Source organism: Sceloporus occidentalis, unplaced genomic scaffold (genome assembly GCF_023333645.1).
Source record: "Sceloporus occidentalis isolate IW3139 unplaced genomic scaffold, rSceOcc1.0.p SCAF_1, whole genome shotgun sequence".
NCBI classification, from domain to species: domain Eukaryota; kingdom Metazoa; phylum Chordata; class Lepidosauria; order Squamata; family Phrynosomatidae; genus Sceloporus; species Sceloporus occidentalis.
The window spans coordinates 320,138,913-320,158,690 of record NW_028316981.1 but is presented as its reverse complement, the minus strand read 5'-3'; the positions used below and the strand labels follow the sequence as shown (position 1 = coordinate 320,158,690).

General features: G+C 50.3%; 1 protein-coding gene across 1 annotated transcript; it reads left to right on the top strand.

The window, feature by feature from the left end:
• Positions 1-511: 511 nt before the first annotated feature.
• On the top strand, positions 512-18,355 carry LOC149324298 (carbonic anhydrase 14-like). Its single transcript, XM_089498571.1, has 12 exons — positions 512-679; positions 3,647-3,795; positions 5,781-5,873; positions 6,014-6,080; positions 6,543-6,700; positions 6,873-7,014; positions 13,962-14,039; positions 14,295-14,363; positions 15,057-15,080; positions 15,266-15,304; positions 15,602-15,701; positions 15,924-18,355. Exons 1-12 carry the CDS (start codon positions 553-555, stop codon positions 15,994-15,996), a joined length of 1,119 nt encoding a protein of 372 aa, XP_089354697.1. The 5' UTR covers positions 512-552; the 3' UTR covers positions 15,997-18,355.
• The last annotated feature ends 1,423 nt before the right edge of the window (positions 18,356-19,778 follow it).

Genomic DNA, 19,778 nt, shown 5'->3' with positions numbered 1-19,778 from the left:
TCAACAGTGTAGCATCAGTGCATGTTTGAAGGTCAACCGGTGGCCATTTTGATTGTGCAAAAGAAAGATTTCAGGGTATGTATGACCCCTCTCTGAACTCGACTCAGGACCCGTTCTTGTCAGATCAATGCCGTAGCTTCGACATGGGTTTGTAGGTGACAAGTGGCAGCCATTTTATTTGCACAAAAGAAATGGGACCTGTTCCTAGTGGTCGGCCCCCACCTGTCACTTTTGATTTTGATGAGAAGTATGCCCTTGATACTACTCAGGGAGGCCAGGTGGCCTTCTGCCCTGCTGGGAACTTTCTACAAGAGCCAGACAGTCACCTTGGAGGGGGGGGATCCAGGGGGGCAGAAGGTGATGGTCAAGACCTGGGCCACACTGTTGGACAGGTGGGAAAGTGTGTGTGGACCCCTCCTTGGGGGTCTTTTCCCTCCTGCCCCCCACCTGTGTCCAATGGACCCCCGTCCTTCAGCAGGTGCTCTCCCATTACCCTTTCTGCTTCCAGACAAAGCCGAGTGGAGCTCCGGGTTCCCCCTTTGCGGGGGGCACATGCAGTCCCCCATTGACATTGAGACGGGGGCCACCCTCTACAGCCCCCACCTGACCCCTGTCCAGCTGTCCGGCTACGACTTGCCCCATGGAGAAAGGTTGCGCCTGAAGAACAACGGCCACACAAGTGAGTCACATGCCATGAAATTTGCCATTGGGCGGGAGGGGATGATGGGCTAGACCACTGGTTCTCGACCTTCTTTATGCCACGACCTTTTAATACAGTTCCTCATGTTGTGGTGATTCTCAACCACAAAATGTGGCTGGCCCTGCCAGGAGATACGTGTTTTCTGATGGTCTTAGGTGACCACTGTGAAAGGGTTGTTCGACCCCCAAAGGGGTCGCGACCCACAGGTTGAGAATTGCTGTGCTGGACAGAAGGAGTGCCCCCTTGATCAATGACTTGGAGGGGGGGAGAGAATGGTCCCCCAAGTGCTCAAGGGGCTGCAGTGGGAATGCAGTAGCCCTACATGCTGCTTCACCCCAATGCAAAAAAGAAATCATCACACACACCCCAATGTCATTGTGGATGTGGGGGGGGGGATAGTTCCATGGTTTTGAACACCCCTCCCCCCCAGAGAATAGCTGCCTTGTAGAGTGGCACTACTACTTCCCTTGATCTAGACACTATACTTCTATTGATGCAGCCTTGAATTGCATTGGCCTTTTTAGCTGCCGCATTGCACTGTTGACTCATGTTCAACTTGTGGTCTGCTTGGACTCCCAGATCCCTTTCACATGTAGTTTCATTCAGCCAGGTGTCCCCCACCCTATATCTGTGCTTTTCGTTTTTCCGCCCTAAGTGCAGTACCTTACATTTCTCTGTGAATTTCCTGGCCACATAGCCTGAAAAACCCACAAACAAAAAGTATAGGCTCTCTTTTCTCTCACATGTACAAACGCATCTGAGGAAAGGTTCAAATTATGAAAGGGTGCGCTACCAACGTCTTCCTTTTCATTGGTATCAAAGATGTTACCTGCGCCCATTCTGCAAACACACACACATATATATACACATACACACAATAGGCTCTTCCAGTTGCTGGTTATCCTTTCCATGACCCTGGGGCTCTGCACCAGGCCTCCCTTCTCCAAACAGATCCTGCCTGGACCAAAAATTGGCCACAGCCCACGCGCACATGCATGCACATGTGTGGCCATGCAGGAATGCTCTTGTGCGCCTGCAGGGACTTTGCCAGTGCAGTCTGGTGCCCTCTGGCTGACTGGGAATATCCCCTGAGAGGATTGGTCTGGAAGGAGAGGCCCAGGCCACTCGCTGACCACTTTCAGAACTGGACATGTTGGTGAGGAGTGGCCAGAGTTCTGTCACCTCAACCTCCTTCTGTCTTTAAACAGGGAGACCTATTTCATGCCGCATGTGTTTGGTTTTTGGAAGTGATTTCTGTCTGTTGGCCCTGGTTTCCAGCAATTAAGAGGGTGAGGGAGGCAGGAAGAACCACTTCTGGGGAGCAACTGTTCTTAAAACAAAGCATACATAACTAATTGGTTGACTGGCTGAATGCAAACACTGCTCAGCAATGGCTCATCTTCTTCATCCTGGAGAGAAGTGACTGGTGGGGTGTCCAGTGGGGTTCTGTCCTGGGCCCAGTTTGCTATTCAACATCTTTATCAACGACTTGCATGGCAGAATTGGGGGCATAGTTATCAAATTTGCAGATGACACCAAATTAGGAGGAATAGCTAATACTCCACAGAGGACAGGATCAACATTCAAAATGATCTGAACAGACTAGAAAGTTGGGTCACAGCTAACAGAATGAACTTCAACACGGAGAAATGTAAGGTAATGCACTTAGGGCGGAAAAATGAAATGCACAGATATAGGACTGGGGACACCTGGCTGAACAAGAGACTTATACGAGTGAAAGACATCTAGCAGTCCAAGGAGACCACAAGTTGAACATGAGTCAAGAGTGTGATGTGGCAGCTAACAAGGCCAATGCAATTTTAGGCTGCATCAATAAAAATATAGTGTCCAGATTGAGGGAACTAATAGTGCCACTCTATTTTGCTTTGGTCAGGCCTCACCTGGAATATTGTGTCCAGTTCTGGGCACCAAAATTTAAAAATGATCTTGAGAAACTGGAGCATGTCCAAAGGAGAGCAACCAAAAATGGTGAAGGGTCTGGAAACCATCAAGCCCTATGAGGAATGATTTAGGGAGCTGGGGGTGTTTAGTCTGGATAAGAAAAGGTTAAGAGGTGATATGATAGCCCTGTTTGAATACAGTGGAGCCTTGCCTTACGCGGGAGATCTGTTCCCCCCCCCCCCCGCGTAAGGCAAATCCCACATAAGCTCAAGCCTCATTCAATAGAATGGGGCTTGTGCTTGCGGTGATGCAGCAGCTGCACACGCCATTCATTTAATGGTGATGCAGCCTCTGCATACACAGGAAGCTGCATATGGTGCACCTGCATATGGAGCGGGCGCACTGTACTTGAAGGGATGTCACATTGAGGAGGGAGCAAGGGTCCGGAGCAATGGATGCAAGCTCCAGGAAAAGAGATTCCACCTAAACATTAGGAAGAATTTCCTGACAGTCAGGGCTGTGCGACAGAAGAACATATTTCCTCAGAATGCAGTGGAGTCTCCTTCCTTAGAGGTCTTTAAACACAGGCTGGATGGCCATCTGTCATTGAGGATGCTTTGCATGGCAGAATGGGGTTAGACTGGATGGCCCTTGGATGCCCCTTCCAACTGTGATTCTATTATTCTAATGACAGAGTCATAAAACCATAACCCTGTCGCCCTTTGCCCTCCTGCCATTTGCCCACTGCTTCTATTTCCCATATGCAGAGCCCAACCATGATGCGCAAATTTCAGTATTCAACACCTGATTGTATTCTATATTTGATTGAGAGTTCCTGCATGGCAGAAGGGGGTTGGACTGGATGGCTACTGCAGTCTCTTCCAACTCTATGCTTCTACCCTTCAATGTTCGAAGTATACATCCTTCCCAGTAAACCGTGTCAATCGTGGCAGAACCATGCCCATGGATCCTGAGAAGAAGCTCAAGTGTGACCCCCACCCACCCATCTCTCTCTCTCTGTGTCTCTCTCTACTCCCTCCCCAGTCGTCCTAGACCTTCCTGGGAACATGTCGGTGTCCGGCGGAGGCTTCCCGTTTCCGTACCAGGCGGCCCAGCTGCATCTGCACTGGGGGTCCCAGCATGCCCTGGAGGGCTCTGAGCACACGGTGGACGGCCATCGCTTTGCCGGGGAGGTCAGTCCCTCTCTTGCTCTCTCTATTCTCCACCCCACATTTACACTCATCCCTTCATATTTGCAACTTTGATATTTGTGGATTTGATTGTTCACAGATTTGATTAACATGTCCTCTAGGAATCTCTAGGTCCTCCAGTGCAACTCTATGGTCAACTTTAACTAAAAGTGGCACGCAAAGACCTAGAGATTATTCCTAGAGAGAATACTCTACTGGCCCTTTGTAGCTCCTCCAGTGCAGTTCTATGGTCAGTGTCTGTCGGACGTTGACCACAGAGTTGCGCCGGAGGACCTAGATATTCCTAGAGAGGTATCCTCTCATGTTAAAACATGGTGTTTTTGTTATTTGCGTTTTTTCCATATTCGCGGGGTTCTTGTGTGCCTAACCCTAGCAAATATGGAGGGAAAAGTGTATATGAGTATTTTTAGCTTGTATGTCTTCGTGTCCTCCATTTTTCTTGAACATTCTCCTCCTTTGCAGTCTAGAGCCTCCTTTGGGGGCAAAGCAATGCCTCCAGGACCTTCCTTTCTTCTATGTCTGGACTGGCAAAGGGCTTCAAAGAGAGGGCAGGGGGGTTTGATTGAGATTTCCTGCATGGCAGTGGGTCCGACTGGATGGCCCCTGGGGACTCTTCCAACTCTATCATTCTATGATTCTATGGTTGGGGCCAGATCTTAAGGCATTGACCCTCATCACCTATCCTTAGGGTGAAGAGGAGAATCTCAGGGCGAGGGGGCTGCCTTGAAAGCAGGGTGTGGATATGGGGGTGTTTTTCTCATTTGTTGGGCTTGGCATTTTTATTCTGAATGGCATCCTCCCAGCAGCTGTGGGGTTGAGATCCAGGGGTCTCAGGGGGTCCTCAGCCCCACAGTCTCAAGGCCTAATAGAGAACAGGAAAGGTGGCCCATGAGGCACAGAACAAAAGACCTTCTTTGACTGAGAGTTCCTGCATGGCAGAATGGGGTCGGACTGGATGGCCCTTGGGGTCTCTTTCAATTCTATGATTCCTCTGCTCCTCTCATCCCTCCTTAAAGCTATGTTGGCTAGATTGTGATAAGTGGTTTTTTTGCAAATCCTTTTCAAAGAAAAAGTTTCTATCCTTACTTCTTGTATGCTTCTTGGATAGAAAGGTGATAGAGGAAATCCTTTTAGTAACAAACACATTAGTAAATGAGATTGAATCCAGTAGTAACCATCACCCCTTACCTGGTTGCAGCACATACCATTAATGGATGCCGTAGGGAGAGGTGGGATATAAATAAATAAATGATGATGATGATGATGATGATGATCTGACTCTGGGAGCCCAGGGTGCCACTCTCTGCAGACGCATATGCAGATCCACATGCATGCCCATAGAGAGGGCATCCAGTCCAGCGCCCAACAGATCATTCTGAGGTTCTTTGGTAGTTTTTTGTGGATGCAGGACAAAAAGGTCATGGCCACTGGACAGGAGGGTAAGATGTGTGGTCAGGCAGGCAAACAGTTGAGTGCTCTGGAGAGTTTAAGCAACCTTTCCCTTGCCCACGAAACACACATGGTCTGGTGGGACTGTGCTTCAGAATGGCCGTCTGTGTCCCTTGCCCAGAATCCAGCATCCCCCTCTGGTCCCTGGTCAGAGGGGGCACCTGGTCCTTTTGCCCATTGGTCATTGTCTGTGTTCTTGGCTTCCTTGGAGAAGTGACCAAGGATCACGGGGGTTGGGCAGGAATCCCACCATGCCGAGGTTGTTGCCGGGGGGGAGGGGGGAGGAAGGAAGACATGCTCATGCTCTGCTGAATAGCCATCTGTTAATGGGGATGCTTTGATTGAGAGTTCCTGCATGGCAGAATGGGGTTGACTGGATCTTGGGGTCTCTTCCAACTCTATGGTTCTATCATCGAGAGTTCCTGCATGGCAGAAGGGGCTTGGACTGGACCAGGGCCCTTGAGGTCTCTTCCAACTCTATAATTTTATGATTCTTCTCACTCCATCTCTGATTTCAGCTCCATGTGGTCCACTACAACACCCACTTTGGCACCATCAAGGAAGCCGCCCGGGAGCCCGGAGGTTTGGCAGTGCTAGCTGCATTTCTTCAGGTGAGAGGTTGTAGGGATTGGCACCAAGGGCAACTGGGGCAGGCTGGGCCCAGATGGGGCAGCGTGAAGGACCACTGGTACGTGCGTGGTGTGCACGTGGCTCCCCTTGGGCTCACGGGCTCTTCCTCCCACGGTTCCAGGTTGGGTCGGAGGAGAACGAGCCCTACCAGCACATCCTGGAGCACTTAGAGGACATCCGTGAGGAAGGTAATGAGAGCAATGAGGTGCACATGGATGGCACCCTGCAAGCCACAGATGTCTTTCCTCTGGATCAGCCTCCATGCGCACAGCGGAGGCCACAGCTTCTGCCATATCCCTGCCATGGGATCCAGAAGTGCTTCTTGGTCATTTGGCAAAGTGGAGTGAACTACGAGTAGCCCTCTGGGTGGCCTTGGACTGCAGTTCCCACTGTCCTTGACCACTGGTTACACTGGCCGGGGTTGATGGGACTTGTTGCCCAGCCCATATCCAGGCTGTTGCTTTACGTTCTGACTCTCGGGGAGACTTTTGTTGAAGCTTTCCTTCTGGGTCTTTGGGGGAACTGAGACATTGGAGGCTCACCGCTGTGCCTTGCCTTTGTCCAGCATCCATCCCTTTCCTTCTCTGGTGGAAGTAGGGCTACTTGCACCTTCTGTGTGGGGCGTCCTCCTCTGACCCATCTCTTCCTAGGGGAGGAAACGTTCATCAATGGCTTTGACATCGCCCAGCTGCTCCCCCAGGACCTCGGGCGCTTCTTCCGCTACAACGGCTCCCTGACCACTCCGCCTTGCTTCCAGACCGTCAACTGGACTATCTTCAACCAGACTCTCCGACTCTCCCTGGAGCAGGTCTCTTGGTGGGAATGGGCTTACTTGAGGGGGTCTCTGGAAGGAAGGGGGCTCTCTGCCCACTGGGGAGGCTTTTCCCATACCAGGGATTTTGTATTTGTTCTATTTGGCAATTTCCTTCTTCTGGAAAGGTCTGTCCAGATGACCTCTCCTGCCCCTTCTGCCTCCTCAGATCTCGGTCCTGGAGGACACCATCCGAGGAGATGAGGACCAGCCCCTCCAGAGCAACTTCCGCCTCCCACAAAGTCTCCACGGCCGGACTGTCCTGGCCAGCTTCCCTTTGGCCCCGACGGCCAGAAGGGCCCCGCTGCCTGGTAAGCCCCATTCCTCTTCCTGGTGTCCCTGGGCATTGGCAGCATCCCATCCACGGCAGAAGGGATGCTTTGATCTTGCTTCTTCCCCTCTGAGACCCCCACCTCTGCAAAACCCTCGGCCTCCTTGGCTCTGAGACCACCTCCTCCTCCTCCTTCTCCCAGAAAGCCCCCCATCTTCCCTGCCCCTGGCTTTTCTTGTCCCTTTCCTCTGTTATTGTTGAGCCTGGCCAAGGCTGGGGAAGGGTCCTACAGAGGCCAATGGGCCCCTTTAATCTTGGTAGAGTTTGTAGCCAAAACTCTATGTAGGGCAATTTCTAATTAGCTCAAAAGCTAATTAGATCAGTTATCTACAAAGACCCAGTGAGATTTCTTCCCGATATCTTATACCAACAGACTGGGGAAATTCTAAGAAATGAGCCTTATTTTTATTAAAAGAATTGGCGTATGATGGGGTTGGCATGAGACTCAGTCGTGGAGTGAATGACTGGCTCAGAGCTAGACCAGAGATCAGAGTGACATAAAGTCCCCTTGCATCTAGACTAGCACACTGAAGGAAGAAATAAATAAAAGATTATTAATTTAAGGGTTTTTGAAGGGCAAAAACTAGCCTCTGGCAATAGGTGTGAAATTGCTTGGGCGACCCCTGGACAGAGGTGTTTGACTCCTTCCCTGGAGGTCTTTAAACAGTGGCTGGATGGCCATCTGTCAGGGATGCTTTGATTGAGTGTTCCTGCATGGCAGAATGGGGTTGGACTGGATGGCCCTTGTGGTCTCTTCCAACTCTATGATTCTATGACAATCTGGTCTGACAACAGTCAAGCGAAGGAGCTGAGTTGATCAACTTGGACAAATGTCACACATCCTCCTGATTATTTGGATAGGATGATAGTCTCATTAGGCCAAAATAAAGTGCTGTATAAATTTACAGCCCTGTATAAATAAAGCTTAATAATAATAATAATAATAATAATAATAATAATATAAAGCTGCCTCGGGTCACTTTGGAGGTATACTGTTTAAATGATGCATGCATCCTAAGAGGCCAGAAGCTGCGCCAAAGCTATGCTGCAGTCCTTAGGACTGGAGCAGGGGTAGGCAACCTGTGGCCCGCGGGCCGAATGTGGCCCGGCAAGGCCTTGGGACCGGCCCCAGCCCGCTCCTGCTGCCGATTGCCACCGGGGCCTTTGGTGTCTCACATGAGGGGCATGGTGGGGCAATTGTCTATAGAAGCCTCAGAAACATGCATTTATCTTAACATTTTTTAAAAAATCAGCAAATTTTTTCGCATGTCCTCTATTTTTTATTAAAAAGTGCCCTCCATTTGAAAATTTTGTCCTACATTTGTCCCGGTTTATTTATTTATTTAATTTTTTTTTAAAAAATTATTTAATTATTTATTTTTTGGCTTTGGCCCCCCAGTTGTCTGAGGGACAGCAACCCGGCCCCCGGCTCAAAAGGGTTGCCTACCCCTGGACTGGAGTGTGGCTTTGGCATAGCTTCCAGCCTCTTAGGACGTATACAGTATTTAAATAGCATTCCTCCAAAGTGACCCGAAGCAGCTTTATTTTGGCCTGTCTGTATGGGCCCTACCTGAAAGGTATTGTTTTGTGAGGCTGACCTCACCTGGGTGCAATGTGTACATGTCCCCTTGTTCTGGGATAATGGCGGACAGTCCATCTGGGGCCATGTGGAATATCATACATACCAAAATTTTAGAGAGATGCATTATCGCTAAACAAGGTTGTGGCTACTTGGATTGGCCACAGCCAACGGCCGTGCTGTGGGGTAAAGAATCTGCCCTCTTGCCCCAAAAAAGCACCCAGGAAAGGGAGAAGGACAGAAAGGGCCCCCGGCTGCTGACCAGGAGGGCTGGTGGGGGGCCACAGGCTTCCCACCTCTATGCCTGGAACTGGGAGAAAGCATGTCTGCGTGTGGGTCTGTGAGAGAACCCACACGGAGCAGGAGGAGATGAATCCCCTCTCCATTTGAGCCACCCCACCTTCCTTGAGGGTGAAGAGATGTTTTTTTTGGGGGGGGTGAAGGTGAACCCCACAATGCTGGGGAGGAGGAGGAAGTTGGTCAGATCCAAACTCAGCCCAGAGAGACCAAAGGGCCTCTTGCTTCCAAAGAGAACGGAAGGATGAGCAGCAGTAGCAGAGGGAGCGGTCAGTGGTCAGTGCCTCCCTTCTGCTCTGGGAGTCCAGTAATAGGAGAATGTGATGTCCATGGCGGAGCTGGGACCACGGCTGGCTGGCAACCCTCCTAGGGCAAGAGGGTGAAAACTGGCTCCACAGTGAGTTGGAAGAGACCTCAAGGGCCATCCAGTCCAGCCCCATTCTGTCATACAGGAACTGTCAGTCAAAGCATCCCCATTGACAGATGGCCATCCAGCCTCCTCTTAAATACTTCCAAAGGAGATGCCTCCAAAATCTCTGAGGAAGGAGTGTGTTCCTCTGTCGAACAGCCCTTACTCTCAGGAAGTTCCTCCTAATGTTGAGCTGGAATCTCTTTTCCTGGAGCTTTCATCCATTCTCCATTGTGTCCTATTCTCTGGAGCAGCAGAAAAAAGCTGGCTCCATCCTCAATATGACATCCCTTCAAATAATAATAATAATAATAATAATAATAATAATTTATTTATATTCCACTTAATCACTTGGAATCTAAGCGGATTACAATAAAACAAGATACGGTTAAAAATTCTAATAACCCCTATCCCTCCCCCCTCCCCCAGTATAAAAACATAGTAATACTAAAAATAGATTAAACCAGAAAGACATGAAAACAATAGTATAAAATAACAATTAAAATCAATAGATTTGTAAGAAATTTATTATTATTATTATTATTCACCTTGATTTATGAAGCGCTGTAAATTTACACAGCGCTGTAGATGCCATCTTTTTAGTTCGAGGGTTCCCTGCCCTCGGGCTTCCAATCTAAAAAGACACGACACAAAAGGAGAAGAAGGGAGGGGTGGAGGGAAAGGGTCAGAGGTCCAGCAGTTCCTCTCTGCCTCCAAGGCCTGGACCAAGGCAGAGGGACTGGAGGGAGAAAGTGGGAAGGTGAGGAGAAAGAAGCAAGGTCTAGATGGGATGGAAAAGGGGATGGAAGAGGGGGGAAAAGGGAGGGGGGAGGCAGGTAAATAGAGGTGGACCTAGTCTGGAAAGGCCTAATAGCCTTCTTAAATAGGGCTATCATGTCACCTTTTAACCGTTTCTTCTCCAGGCTAAACATAAGGACTATTTCTCAGTCCCTCCTTCACTCCTTTCCTTTCTTTCTTCTTCTTTTCCTTTCTCTCTATTTCTCCTTCTAGTTTCCTCCCTTCCTGTCATTCATTCATTCGTTCGTTCTCTCTTTCCTATTATTTTTGCTTTCCTATCTAGTTTTCTTTCCTTTGTCTCCCTTTGCTTCCTATTCTTCTTCCCTCCCTGCCCCACTGGGAGTAGGACTTTTGGCACGGGAAAAGGCCACGCCGCCCTGGGCAAAGTTTGCCTCACACAAAGAAGAAGGCAGGGCTGTGCCAGGCATGGCTGGGGTGCGACAACACAGCGATACTAGGGTTGTTTGCCCAGGGCGGTCACAGTGCCTTGGCCCAGCCACTGGGAATGTTGGCTCCTTAGAATCATAGAGTTGGAAGAGACCCCAAGAAGGACCACCCAGTCCAACCCCATTATGCCATTTAGGAACTCTCAACCAAAGCATCCCCATTGACAGATGGCCATTCAGCCTCTGCTTAAAGACCTCAAAAGAAGGAGACTCCACAACACTTTAAGGCATTATCTTCCACAGCCCAATAGCTCTGACCATCAGGAAGTTCCTCCTGATTTTAGATAGAATTCTTTTCCTGTAGCTTGCATCCATTGCTCCATGTTTTATTCTCTGGAGCAGCAGAAAACAAGCTTGCTCCATCCTCACTATGCTCCATCTTCAATATGACATCCCTCCAAATCTTTAAACAGGGCTGTCGTCATATCACCTCTTAACCTTTTCTTCTTCATCTGGGAAGAATGAAGAATCTGCAATCTCTTTTCCTGGAGCTTGCATCCACTGCTTTCTGTCCTATTCTCTGGAGCAGCAGAAAACAAGCTTGCTCCCTCCTCAATATGACATCCCTTCAAATATTTAAACAGGGCTATTAGATCACCTCTTAACTGCTTCTTCTCCAGGCTAAACATCCCCAGCTCCCAAAGTCATTCCTCGTAAAGTTTCATGGTTTACAGACCCTTCACCATTTTGGTGGCCCTCCTTTGGACACGCATCAACATTTCTCATCATCCTTTTTTGAATTGTGGTGCCCAAAACTGGACACAGGATTCCTGTGTTGTAGCAGTCACTGGTCACTTTGCTGGTGGGCTTCTGACCTTACAGTGATGCTCGGGGGCCATGTGGTGGTGGCACTGACCATAGCATATGTGTGTGTGTCTTTCTTCTCAAGTAGGGCAGCTGGGGCATCATCCCACTTGTCTCACCTTCTGTGAGGTCACCCATGAGGCAACCCAGTGGTTATTCCCTTGGCTGGAGCAGCAGCCAGGACTCTGTGATGTTGGCAGTGCCCTCTTGGAAAGGGGACAGAGGCTGGATGGCCATCTGCCAATGGAGATGCTTTGATTGAGAGTTCCTGCGTGGCAGAAGGGAGTTGGACTGGATCAGGGTCCTTTTGGGGGTCTCTCCCAAGTTTAGGGGTCTATGATTTCAGTAAACTTAGAGAAGTATTGAGGGCGATTCCATGGTCAGAGGTACTAAAGGATAAAGGCGTTCAGGATGGATGGGAATTTCTCAAAAGGGAGATACTGAAGGCACAATTTCAAACAGTTCCAGTGAGAAAGAAAAACGGGAGGTGTCTCAAGAAACCAGGATGGATGACTAAGGAACTTTCAACCGAGATGAGTTTGAAACGGAAGATGTATAAGAAATGGAAAAAGGGGGAAATCACGAAAAAGGAATTCAAAGAAATAGCAGGCATTTGTAGGGTAAAGTCAGGAAAGCTAAAGCACAGAATGAACTCAGTCTTGCTAGAGAGGTTAAAGACAACAAAAAGGGCTTTTTTGGATATGTCCGCAGCAAGAGGAAGAAGAAGGAAACGGTAGGGTCACTGCGTGGAGAAGATGGCAAAATGCTAACAGGAGACAGAGAAAAGGCAGAATTACTCAACACCTTCTTTGCCTCAGTCTTCTCAGAAAAGGCAAAGGGGCTCAACCTGAGGATAATGGAGCAGAGGACAGAATAGGGGAATTTCAGTACAGAATAAGTAAAGAGATAGTAGAGGAACACCTTATTAATCTAAATGAATTTAAGTCTCCAGGACCAGATGAACTCCATCCAAGGGTATTAAAAGAACTGGCAAAAGTAATATCGGAGCCATTGGCAATCATATTTGAAAACTCCTGGAGAACAGGAGAGATCCCAGCCGACTGGAGGAGGGCAAACGTTGTCCCCTTCTTCAAAAAGGGGAAGAAAGAGGATCCCAACAATTATCGTCCAGTTAGTCTGACATCAGTTCTAGGAAAGATTCTGGAGCAGATCATTAAACAGAGAGTCTGTGAACATCTAGAAGGCAATGCCATAATCACAAAAAGTCAACATGGGTTTCAGAGAAACAAGTCATGCCAGACAAACCTAATCTCTTTCTTTGATAAAATCACCAGCTTGGTAGATGAAGGGAATGCTGTGGATATAGTAGATCTTGATTTCAGTAAGGCCTTTGACAAGGTTTCCCATGACATTCTTGCAAACAAGCTTGTAAAATGTGGGCTAGACAAAGGAACTGTTAAATGGATCTGTAATTGGTTGACCGGCCGAACCCAAAGGGTGCTCAACAATGGCTCCTTTTCATCCTGGAGAGAAGTGACCAGTGGGGTCCCACAGGGCTCTGTCCTGGGCCCAGGGCTATTCAACATCTTTATCAATGACCTGGATGACAGAATTGGGAGCATACTTATCAAATTTGCAGATGACACCAAATTAGGGGGAATAGCTAATACTCCAGAGGACAGGATCAAGATTCAAAATGACCTGAATAGACTAGAAAGCTGGGCCAAAGCTAACAAAATGAAATTCAACACGGAGAAATGTAAGGTATTGCACTTAGGGCGGAAAAATAAAATGCACAGATATAGGATGGATGACACCTGGCTGAATGAAACTACGTGTGAAAGGGATCTAGGAGTCCAAGTAGACCACAAGTTGAACATGAGTCAACAGTGTGATGCAGCGGCTAAAAAGGCCAATGCAATTTTAGGCTGCATCAATAAAAGTATAGTGTCTAGATCAAGAGAAGTAATAGTGCCACTGTATTCTGCTTCAGTCAGGCCCCACCTAGAATATTGTGTCCAGTTCTGGGTGCCACAATTCAAAAAGGACATTGAGAAACTGGAGCCATGTGTCCAAAGGAGGGCAACTAAAATGGTGAAGGGTCTGGAGACCATGCCCTATGAGGAACGACTGAGGGAGCTGGGGATGCTTAGCCTGGAGAAAAGAAGGTTAAGAGGTGATATGATAGCCCTGTTTAAATATTTGAAAAGATGTCATGTTGAAGAGGGAGCAAGCTTGTTTTCTGCTGCTCCAGAGAACAGGACCCAGAACATTGGATGCAAGCTACAGGAAAAGAGATTCCACCTGAACATTAGGAGGAACTTCTTGACAGTAAGGGCTGTTTGACAGTGGAATGCACTTCCTGGGAAGGTGATAGAGTCTCCTTCCTTGGAGGTCTTTAAACAGAGGCTGGATGGCCATCTGTCGGGGATGCTTTGATTTGGATTTCCTGCATGGAGGGGGTTGGACTGGATGGCCCTGGTGGTCTCTTCCAACTCTATGATTCTATGATTCTATGGCAGAGGTGGTCCTTGCCATGGTATAGGTCTCTGCCCTCTTTGCCACCTCCCTATGCTGCCTCTTGAGCATCAGCCAAGGAGTCATTGGGGTCCCTGTGACCATCATCTCTGCAGGTCAGGGGGCTCCCCCCAGCACCCCAATTCCCCATGGACCCCCGGAGGAGGGAGACAGAGGACCACCCCCTGGAGAAGGTAAGGCCCACCTGGGTCTCCTCTGCAGGGTTGTCCTTTCTCGGTGGGAACGGGGCTGGGTTCTCTTGGGGAATCATCCAGGCTGGTCGGGCCACTGAGTCTGGCCAAGCCAATGGGGCTTCCCTGCCGGATGTCTTGTGGAGGATGGGAGGACTAGTGAGAGGTCCCTGGGGCCCTCTCGCACCTCTTGGGCCACTGTGGGGTTTCTCACTTTTAGGGAGGCTGTTTATAATGAGGGTCCCATTCTTGTTGCAGGTGAAGAACAGCCCCCCAGCCCCCCAGAAGAGGCAACAGGGGGAGACCCCGGTCCTGCATCGGAGGAAGGTATGACCCTGGCAGACGGGCTGTTCTCTTCTTCTTCTCTTTTATTCATGGGAGGTGGCCATATCTGGCCATTGAGACTGAGGGGGGTCTCAGCTGACCCCAACAGGGGTTCGCCTTGTCTCCATCCCCCCCCTCCGGCCTCCATCCACTTTGGGCTTTCCATCCATCTGCTTGAGTCGAGGGCTGTATTGTGCAGAGCTAAATCACACACAGTGCTGTGGGAGTATCTGCTTAGCTGCTGCACATGTTTGGGATGGGAGATCCCCACCCGTTTTTCTGTTACCTTCACCCCCACCCTCTCCTCCTATGGCAAGTGCAGGAGAGTGTTGCTGCTTGGGTCTGGGGGTCCCTTGGGAGACTGCAAGGCATTCGGGGTCCCTTAGTACCTCTATTAGCACCTATGTTTTCTTGGGGGGCAAGGGGGGGATAGTGGGGTCAGCTGTCTCTGGAGAAACCCTCAGAGTGAATCCTGGGGCCCTTTGGCGCCATTTATTCGCTGGCGGTACCCTTGGAGGACAACACAGGTCAAAACCATTTAACCTCTTTGAGCCCCTTGAAGGTGGGGGGGCATGCTTTGCCAGAGACCTCAACATGGCAGAAGAGGTGCATCCCACTGCTTGCTTGGTCTGCACAACCCCATAGCTGCCCCACTCCCCACAATATTGGGTCCTGAGTGCCATCTGTACATTTCAGGTGCGAACCACTCCTTGGGTTCAGGTAAGAGATGAATTTGTGTCTCTCTTCTCCCACTTAACATACCAGGACCTTCTCCCTGCCCCATGGTTGGCTCCTGAGCCTGGCAAAAGGCAGGGCTTGGTGGAGGGGGTCAACGGGTAGCTCGTCTGTGCCAATACCGGCCATTGACCCTCGCTTGCCCCATTCCCACTCTGCTTCACTTCCAGGGGCTGCTGAGCAGATGACGGGGTCCTCACTTCAAAGAGGTAAGTGGCCTCCCCCCAGCCTCAAATCCTTTGGCCCAGTGCCTGGTTGGTACATGCCCAGATGGGAGCATGGGGTGGCTGGACCAGGTGCCCCTCTTACCACTGGTCAGCCAGGCCACTCCTCCTCCTCCTCCAGCCCCCTGGCCAGTGACCAATGCCAAGGGGCTGGCTGGAGACCCCCATCTGCATTCCCCAGCATTTGGGCAAGGAGGAGGAAAGGCCTGAGGGTCCCAGTTGCCCCCCATCCCATGCCATCCCAATGTGCCTCTTTTTCCCATTGTGTGGCTTTCTCCCAAGGAGACATCCTGGCCATCCTCTTCGGATGCCTCTTTGGCCTCACGGCGCTGGCCTTCCTCTGCTACATCCGCAAGCACCCCAAGAACCAGGAGAAGCAAAGGTAGGGGCACGCAGGTGACCTCCCCCAACACACCTCTCCTATTGCTTTGCTTGGGAGGGAGTGCTGGCAGTGGTCCAGACAGTGGTCCCTGCGTCTCCAGAGCTGTGAGAAGTCTCACCTTGGAGGCCAGGTTGGGCTCCCCACATTTTAGCATCGCTCACCATGCGTAACAGAACTGAGGGTCCCCCTGCCTTCTAACCCACCCACCCTTTTTCCCTGCAGGCTGGCCACTCCACCTGGGAAGTCCAGAGCCATTTACACTCCAGCCGCCTCCACAGAGGAGAATGCCGTTTAGGCCGCGGGGAGTGACGCCTGACACTGGTGGCATCCTGCCGTGTCCCGTCCTTCTTCCCCCAAGACCCCCCCTCAAGACAAGAGTGGCATGGCCAGGGCCCAGCTGTTCCCACACAGGCCTTGAGGAGCTGGCATGGCCTTCAGGACCCCCCCCCCCAACTCTTCCCCCCAACGAGCAGAATGCCAGTGGTCAGCAGGGGCCAAAGGCGGAGACCCTCTCTTTGACATCACTGTTGGGATTGGGGGTGGGAATGGTGACCGTGAGATGGCTTCGGAGGTAGCCTCCCACCCCACCCCCAGGCAGGCGCTTTCTCATTGGGAACCCTCCTTCCCTTCCCACTTGAGGGTCAGCCTTGTGTGCCGAGACGTGAGGGGTGGAGATTCCAGAAAACCATCTGGCTCCCTTGGGGCCAAAAGCAGTGCCTGACTGCTCTGTTGGCAAACTGACTCCAAAGCCCCCCTCCTCACTGGTCTCCTGGCCAGGGATATTTTGATGGAAAATTCCTGCATGGCAGAAAGGGGGGTTGGAGTGGATGTCCCTTAGGATCTCTTCCAACCTCATCATTCTCTATGAGTTCCTGCATGGCAGAAGGGGGTTGGACTGGATGGCTTTTCTTGTGGTCTTTGCCAATTCTATGATCCTATGATTCCTGGTTCTGGATCAGTCTGGCTGGCTCTGAATGGGAAAGGGAGCTGCTACCAATTCACTACAATAAGGGGTTCAAGGGATGCCAGTCCCACAGGGGGGCTCACCAACAACCCTGCAATCATAGAACCATAGAGTTGGAAGAGACCCCCAAGGGCCATGCATTCTGCCATGCAAGAACTCTCAACCAAAGCATCCCCATTTTGACAGATGACCATCCAGCCTCTAGCAGGGAAGGAAATACTCACAGAGAAAGGAGTTCGTGGTGCATGGGAGTTTATTGATACTCAAGGCCAGTGCCACGAACTCTTTTCGAGGAGCCATGTCCAGCCAGAGACACCCCCCTTGCCCTGCCTCCTGGGCTGCCCCCCGGTTAATGGTGGTGGGTCCTGGGGGGCAAGAGTGCAGGGCTAAAGGTGAGATGTACGGCTGGGTCTTTTGGGTAGCAACAGGTGGGAACACCTCCCCCCCAGGCTTGGTCAGGTCCAGAAATTGGGGTTTTTCCCATGGATCTGCTCCATGACTCTTGTCTAAACCTGACTGGCTTCTCATGCACAAACTGGAATGCCTTCTGCACATACGCATATATGCTTCTGTTTGTGATTCGAACACAAAGGGTCCTATTGAACTCCGCTGGCACGGAGCCCCAACCTAAACAGACCCATTCAATCAATGGGGTTTATCCACCGGCTGAGTCACCGCTCCACCTTTCATTCAACCGCTCTGTTCTAGATGGGACTTGCACCTTTCAATAGGGATCCTACAGGAACAGGCCTTGTGGCAGAGTTTGCCGTTGTGTCCTCTGGGTCACAAGGACTTTCTGCAGATTTCAAAGATGTTTATCCCATCCACCGACCCAGAAAGGACTGACTGGTGGCTGCTAGACTCAAATTTTAGATCCCCCCCTAAGGGACCCTTTGTTTGGAGGGAGGTTGCCCTTCTCTAGCAAACAGAATAAACCCAACAGGGATAAAAGGTAAGGTACCACACCTAGGCAGCACAAATGCACAAACATACAACACCTGGCTGCGTGAAAAGGATCCAAGGGCCTTAGGAGCTGGACATGAGCCAACCTTGTGACGGGGCAGCAAAAAAGCCTATACTTTCCTTTTGTTGCTGGTTGCTTTGTGCTTTTGTGTTGCTTCTGCCTTTCGCTGGCCCTGTCATGGGGTTTTCTTGGCAAGGTTTGTCTGGAGGAGGTTTTGCCATTGCCTTCCCCAGAGGCTCAGAGAGTGTCGTCCAGCGGGTTTCATGGCCAAGCGAGGAATTGATCCCTGGTCTCCAGAGTCGTAGTCTTAACACTCGAACCACTGTGCCATGCTGGGTCACTCAGTGCATTTCTATGACTATTGTGTCCAGATCGGGGGAAAGAATAGCACCACTCTGTTCTGCATTGGTCAGTGGTCAACTGGAATCCTTCGTCCAGTTCTGGACACGACACTTGGAGAAGGACATTACTAAGCTGGGAGGTGTCCAGGGAAAATAAAGCGATGGAGGCACAGAATTGGATGTGACCAGAAGGCCTTGAAGAACGACAGACTGACCGGTCCAGGAGGGCTGGCAATGGCCGCAGAAGGCCTTCCAGATGGCAGCTGATCCTGGAGAAGAGGAGCATGCCTCTCTGCAAAAGAGCCAGAGCTGCTTCAGGAAACCTGATGGATGTGTGCCTTTAATATTTTAGGAAGCTTGACTTTGTTAACTCGGCATCATTAAAAACAAAGCAAAAAGCAAGACAGTGCTTGTGGCTCAGTCACTGATGGATTGGGAATTGGTTGACCACCCGAACCCAAAGGGTGCTCAATGACTCCTCTTCGTCTATGTCCTGGAGAGGAGTGACCAGTGGAGTGTCCAGTGGGGTTCTGTCCTGGGCCCAGTTTGCTATTCAACATCTTTATCAATGACTCCGATGACAGAATTGGGGATATTCTTATCAAATTTGCATATGACACCAAACTAGGAGGAGTAGGACAGGGTCGAGACCTGAATAGACTAGAAATCTGGGCCAAAGCTAACAAAATGATATTCAACACAGAGAAATGTAAGGCACTACACTTGGGTAGAAAAAGCAAAATGCACAGATATAGGATTATGGGGGACACCTGTCTTAAGGAGACTTCTACGTGTGAAAGAGATCTACGAGTCCTAATAGACCACAAATTGAACATGAGTCAACAGTGTGATGCAGCAACTAAAAAGGCCAATGCAATTCTTGGCTGCATCAATAGAAGTATAGTGTCTAGATCAAGGGAAGCAAAAGTGCTACTGTATTCTGCTTTGGTCAGGCCTCACTTGGAAAAAATCCTGTGTCCAGTTCTGGACACCACAATTCAAAAGGATGTTGACAAACTGGAGCCATGTGTCCAAAGGAGGGCGAGTAAAATGGTGAAGGGCCTGGAAACCATGAAGCCCTTTGAGGAGCCGCCATTTTGTGTGTGTGTGTGTGTATTTTTTCTGGGGGGGGGGCAAGTTTGCCTTAATCCTTGCTCTTCTTGCATGTTTCCAGAACCAAAACTCTCTCTGTGTATAGAATCACAGAATCGTAAAGTCGGAAGAGACCCCAGGGGTCCTGATCCAGTCCAACCCCATTCTGCCATGCAGGAACTCTCAATCAAAGCTTCCTGACAAGATGGCCATCCAGCCTCTGTTTAAAGACCTCTAAGGAAGGAGATCCTATGGGCCTCTCAGCCTTGAAGGTTGCCATTGGAGGGTCTCGCTTTCTCTCTCCCCTCAGAAGGCGCTTATAGGGTCCCTCTCCCTCTTCTTCCCAGGACCCTTAAGGCCAAAGGGGAGTTCCTGGTCAGTCCCAATGTCTCCCCAAAATGCCTTTGGGTCTCCCTCCTCTGCCCCTCTTTCCAGGGGAGAAGAGGGGGCTCTGCAAGGGGAGTTGGGGGGAGGAGAGGGGCACTTCTGCCTCAGGATAAAGCCCCCTTTGGCCCTCCTTGGGAAACAGCCTCCTCCTCCCCCTCCTTTTCCTGTTGAAAAAGGGCAACACTGAGAGTGAGTGCGCATGCGCAGAGGCGGACATCTTCCTTCCTGGTAGGCAGTGAGGGCAGCAGCGGCTTCAGGGGCTGAGACTGAGCATGCTCAGAGGCGGACACACACACACACACACACACACACACACACACGCACGCGAG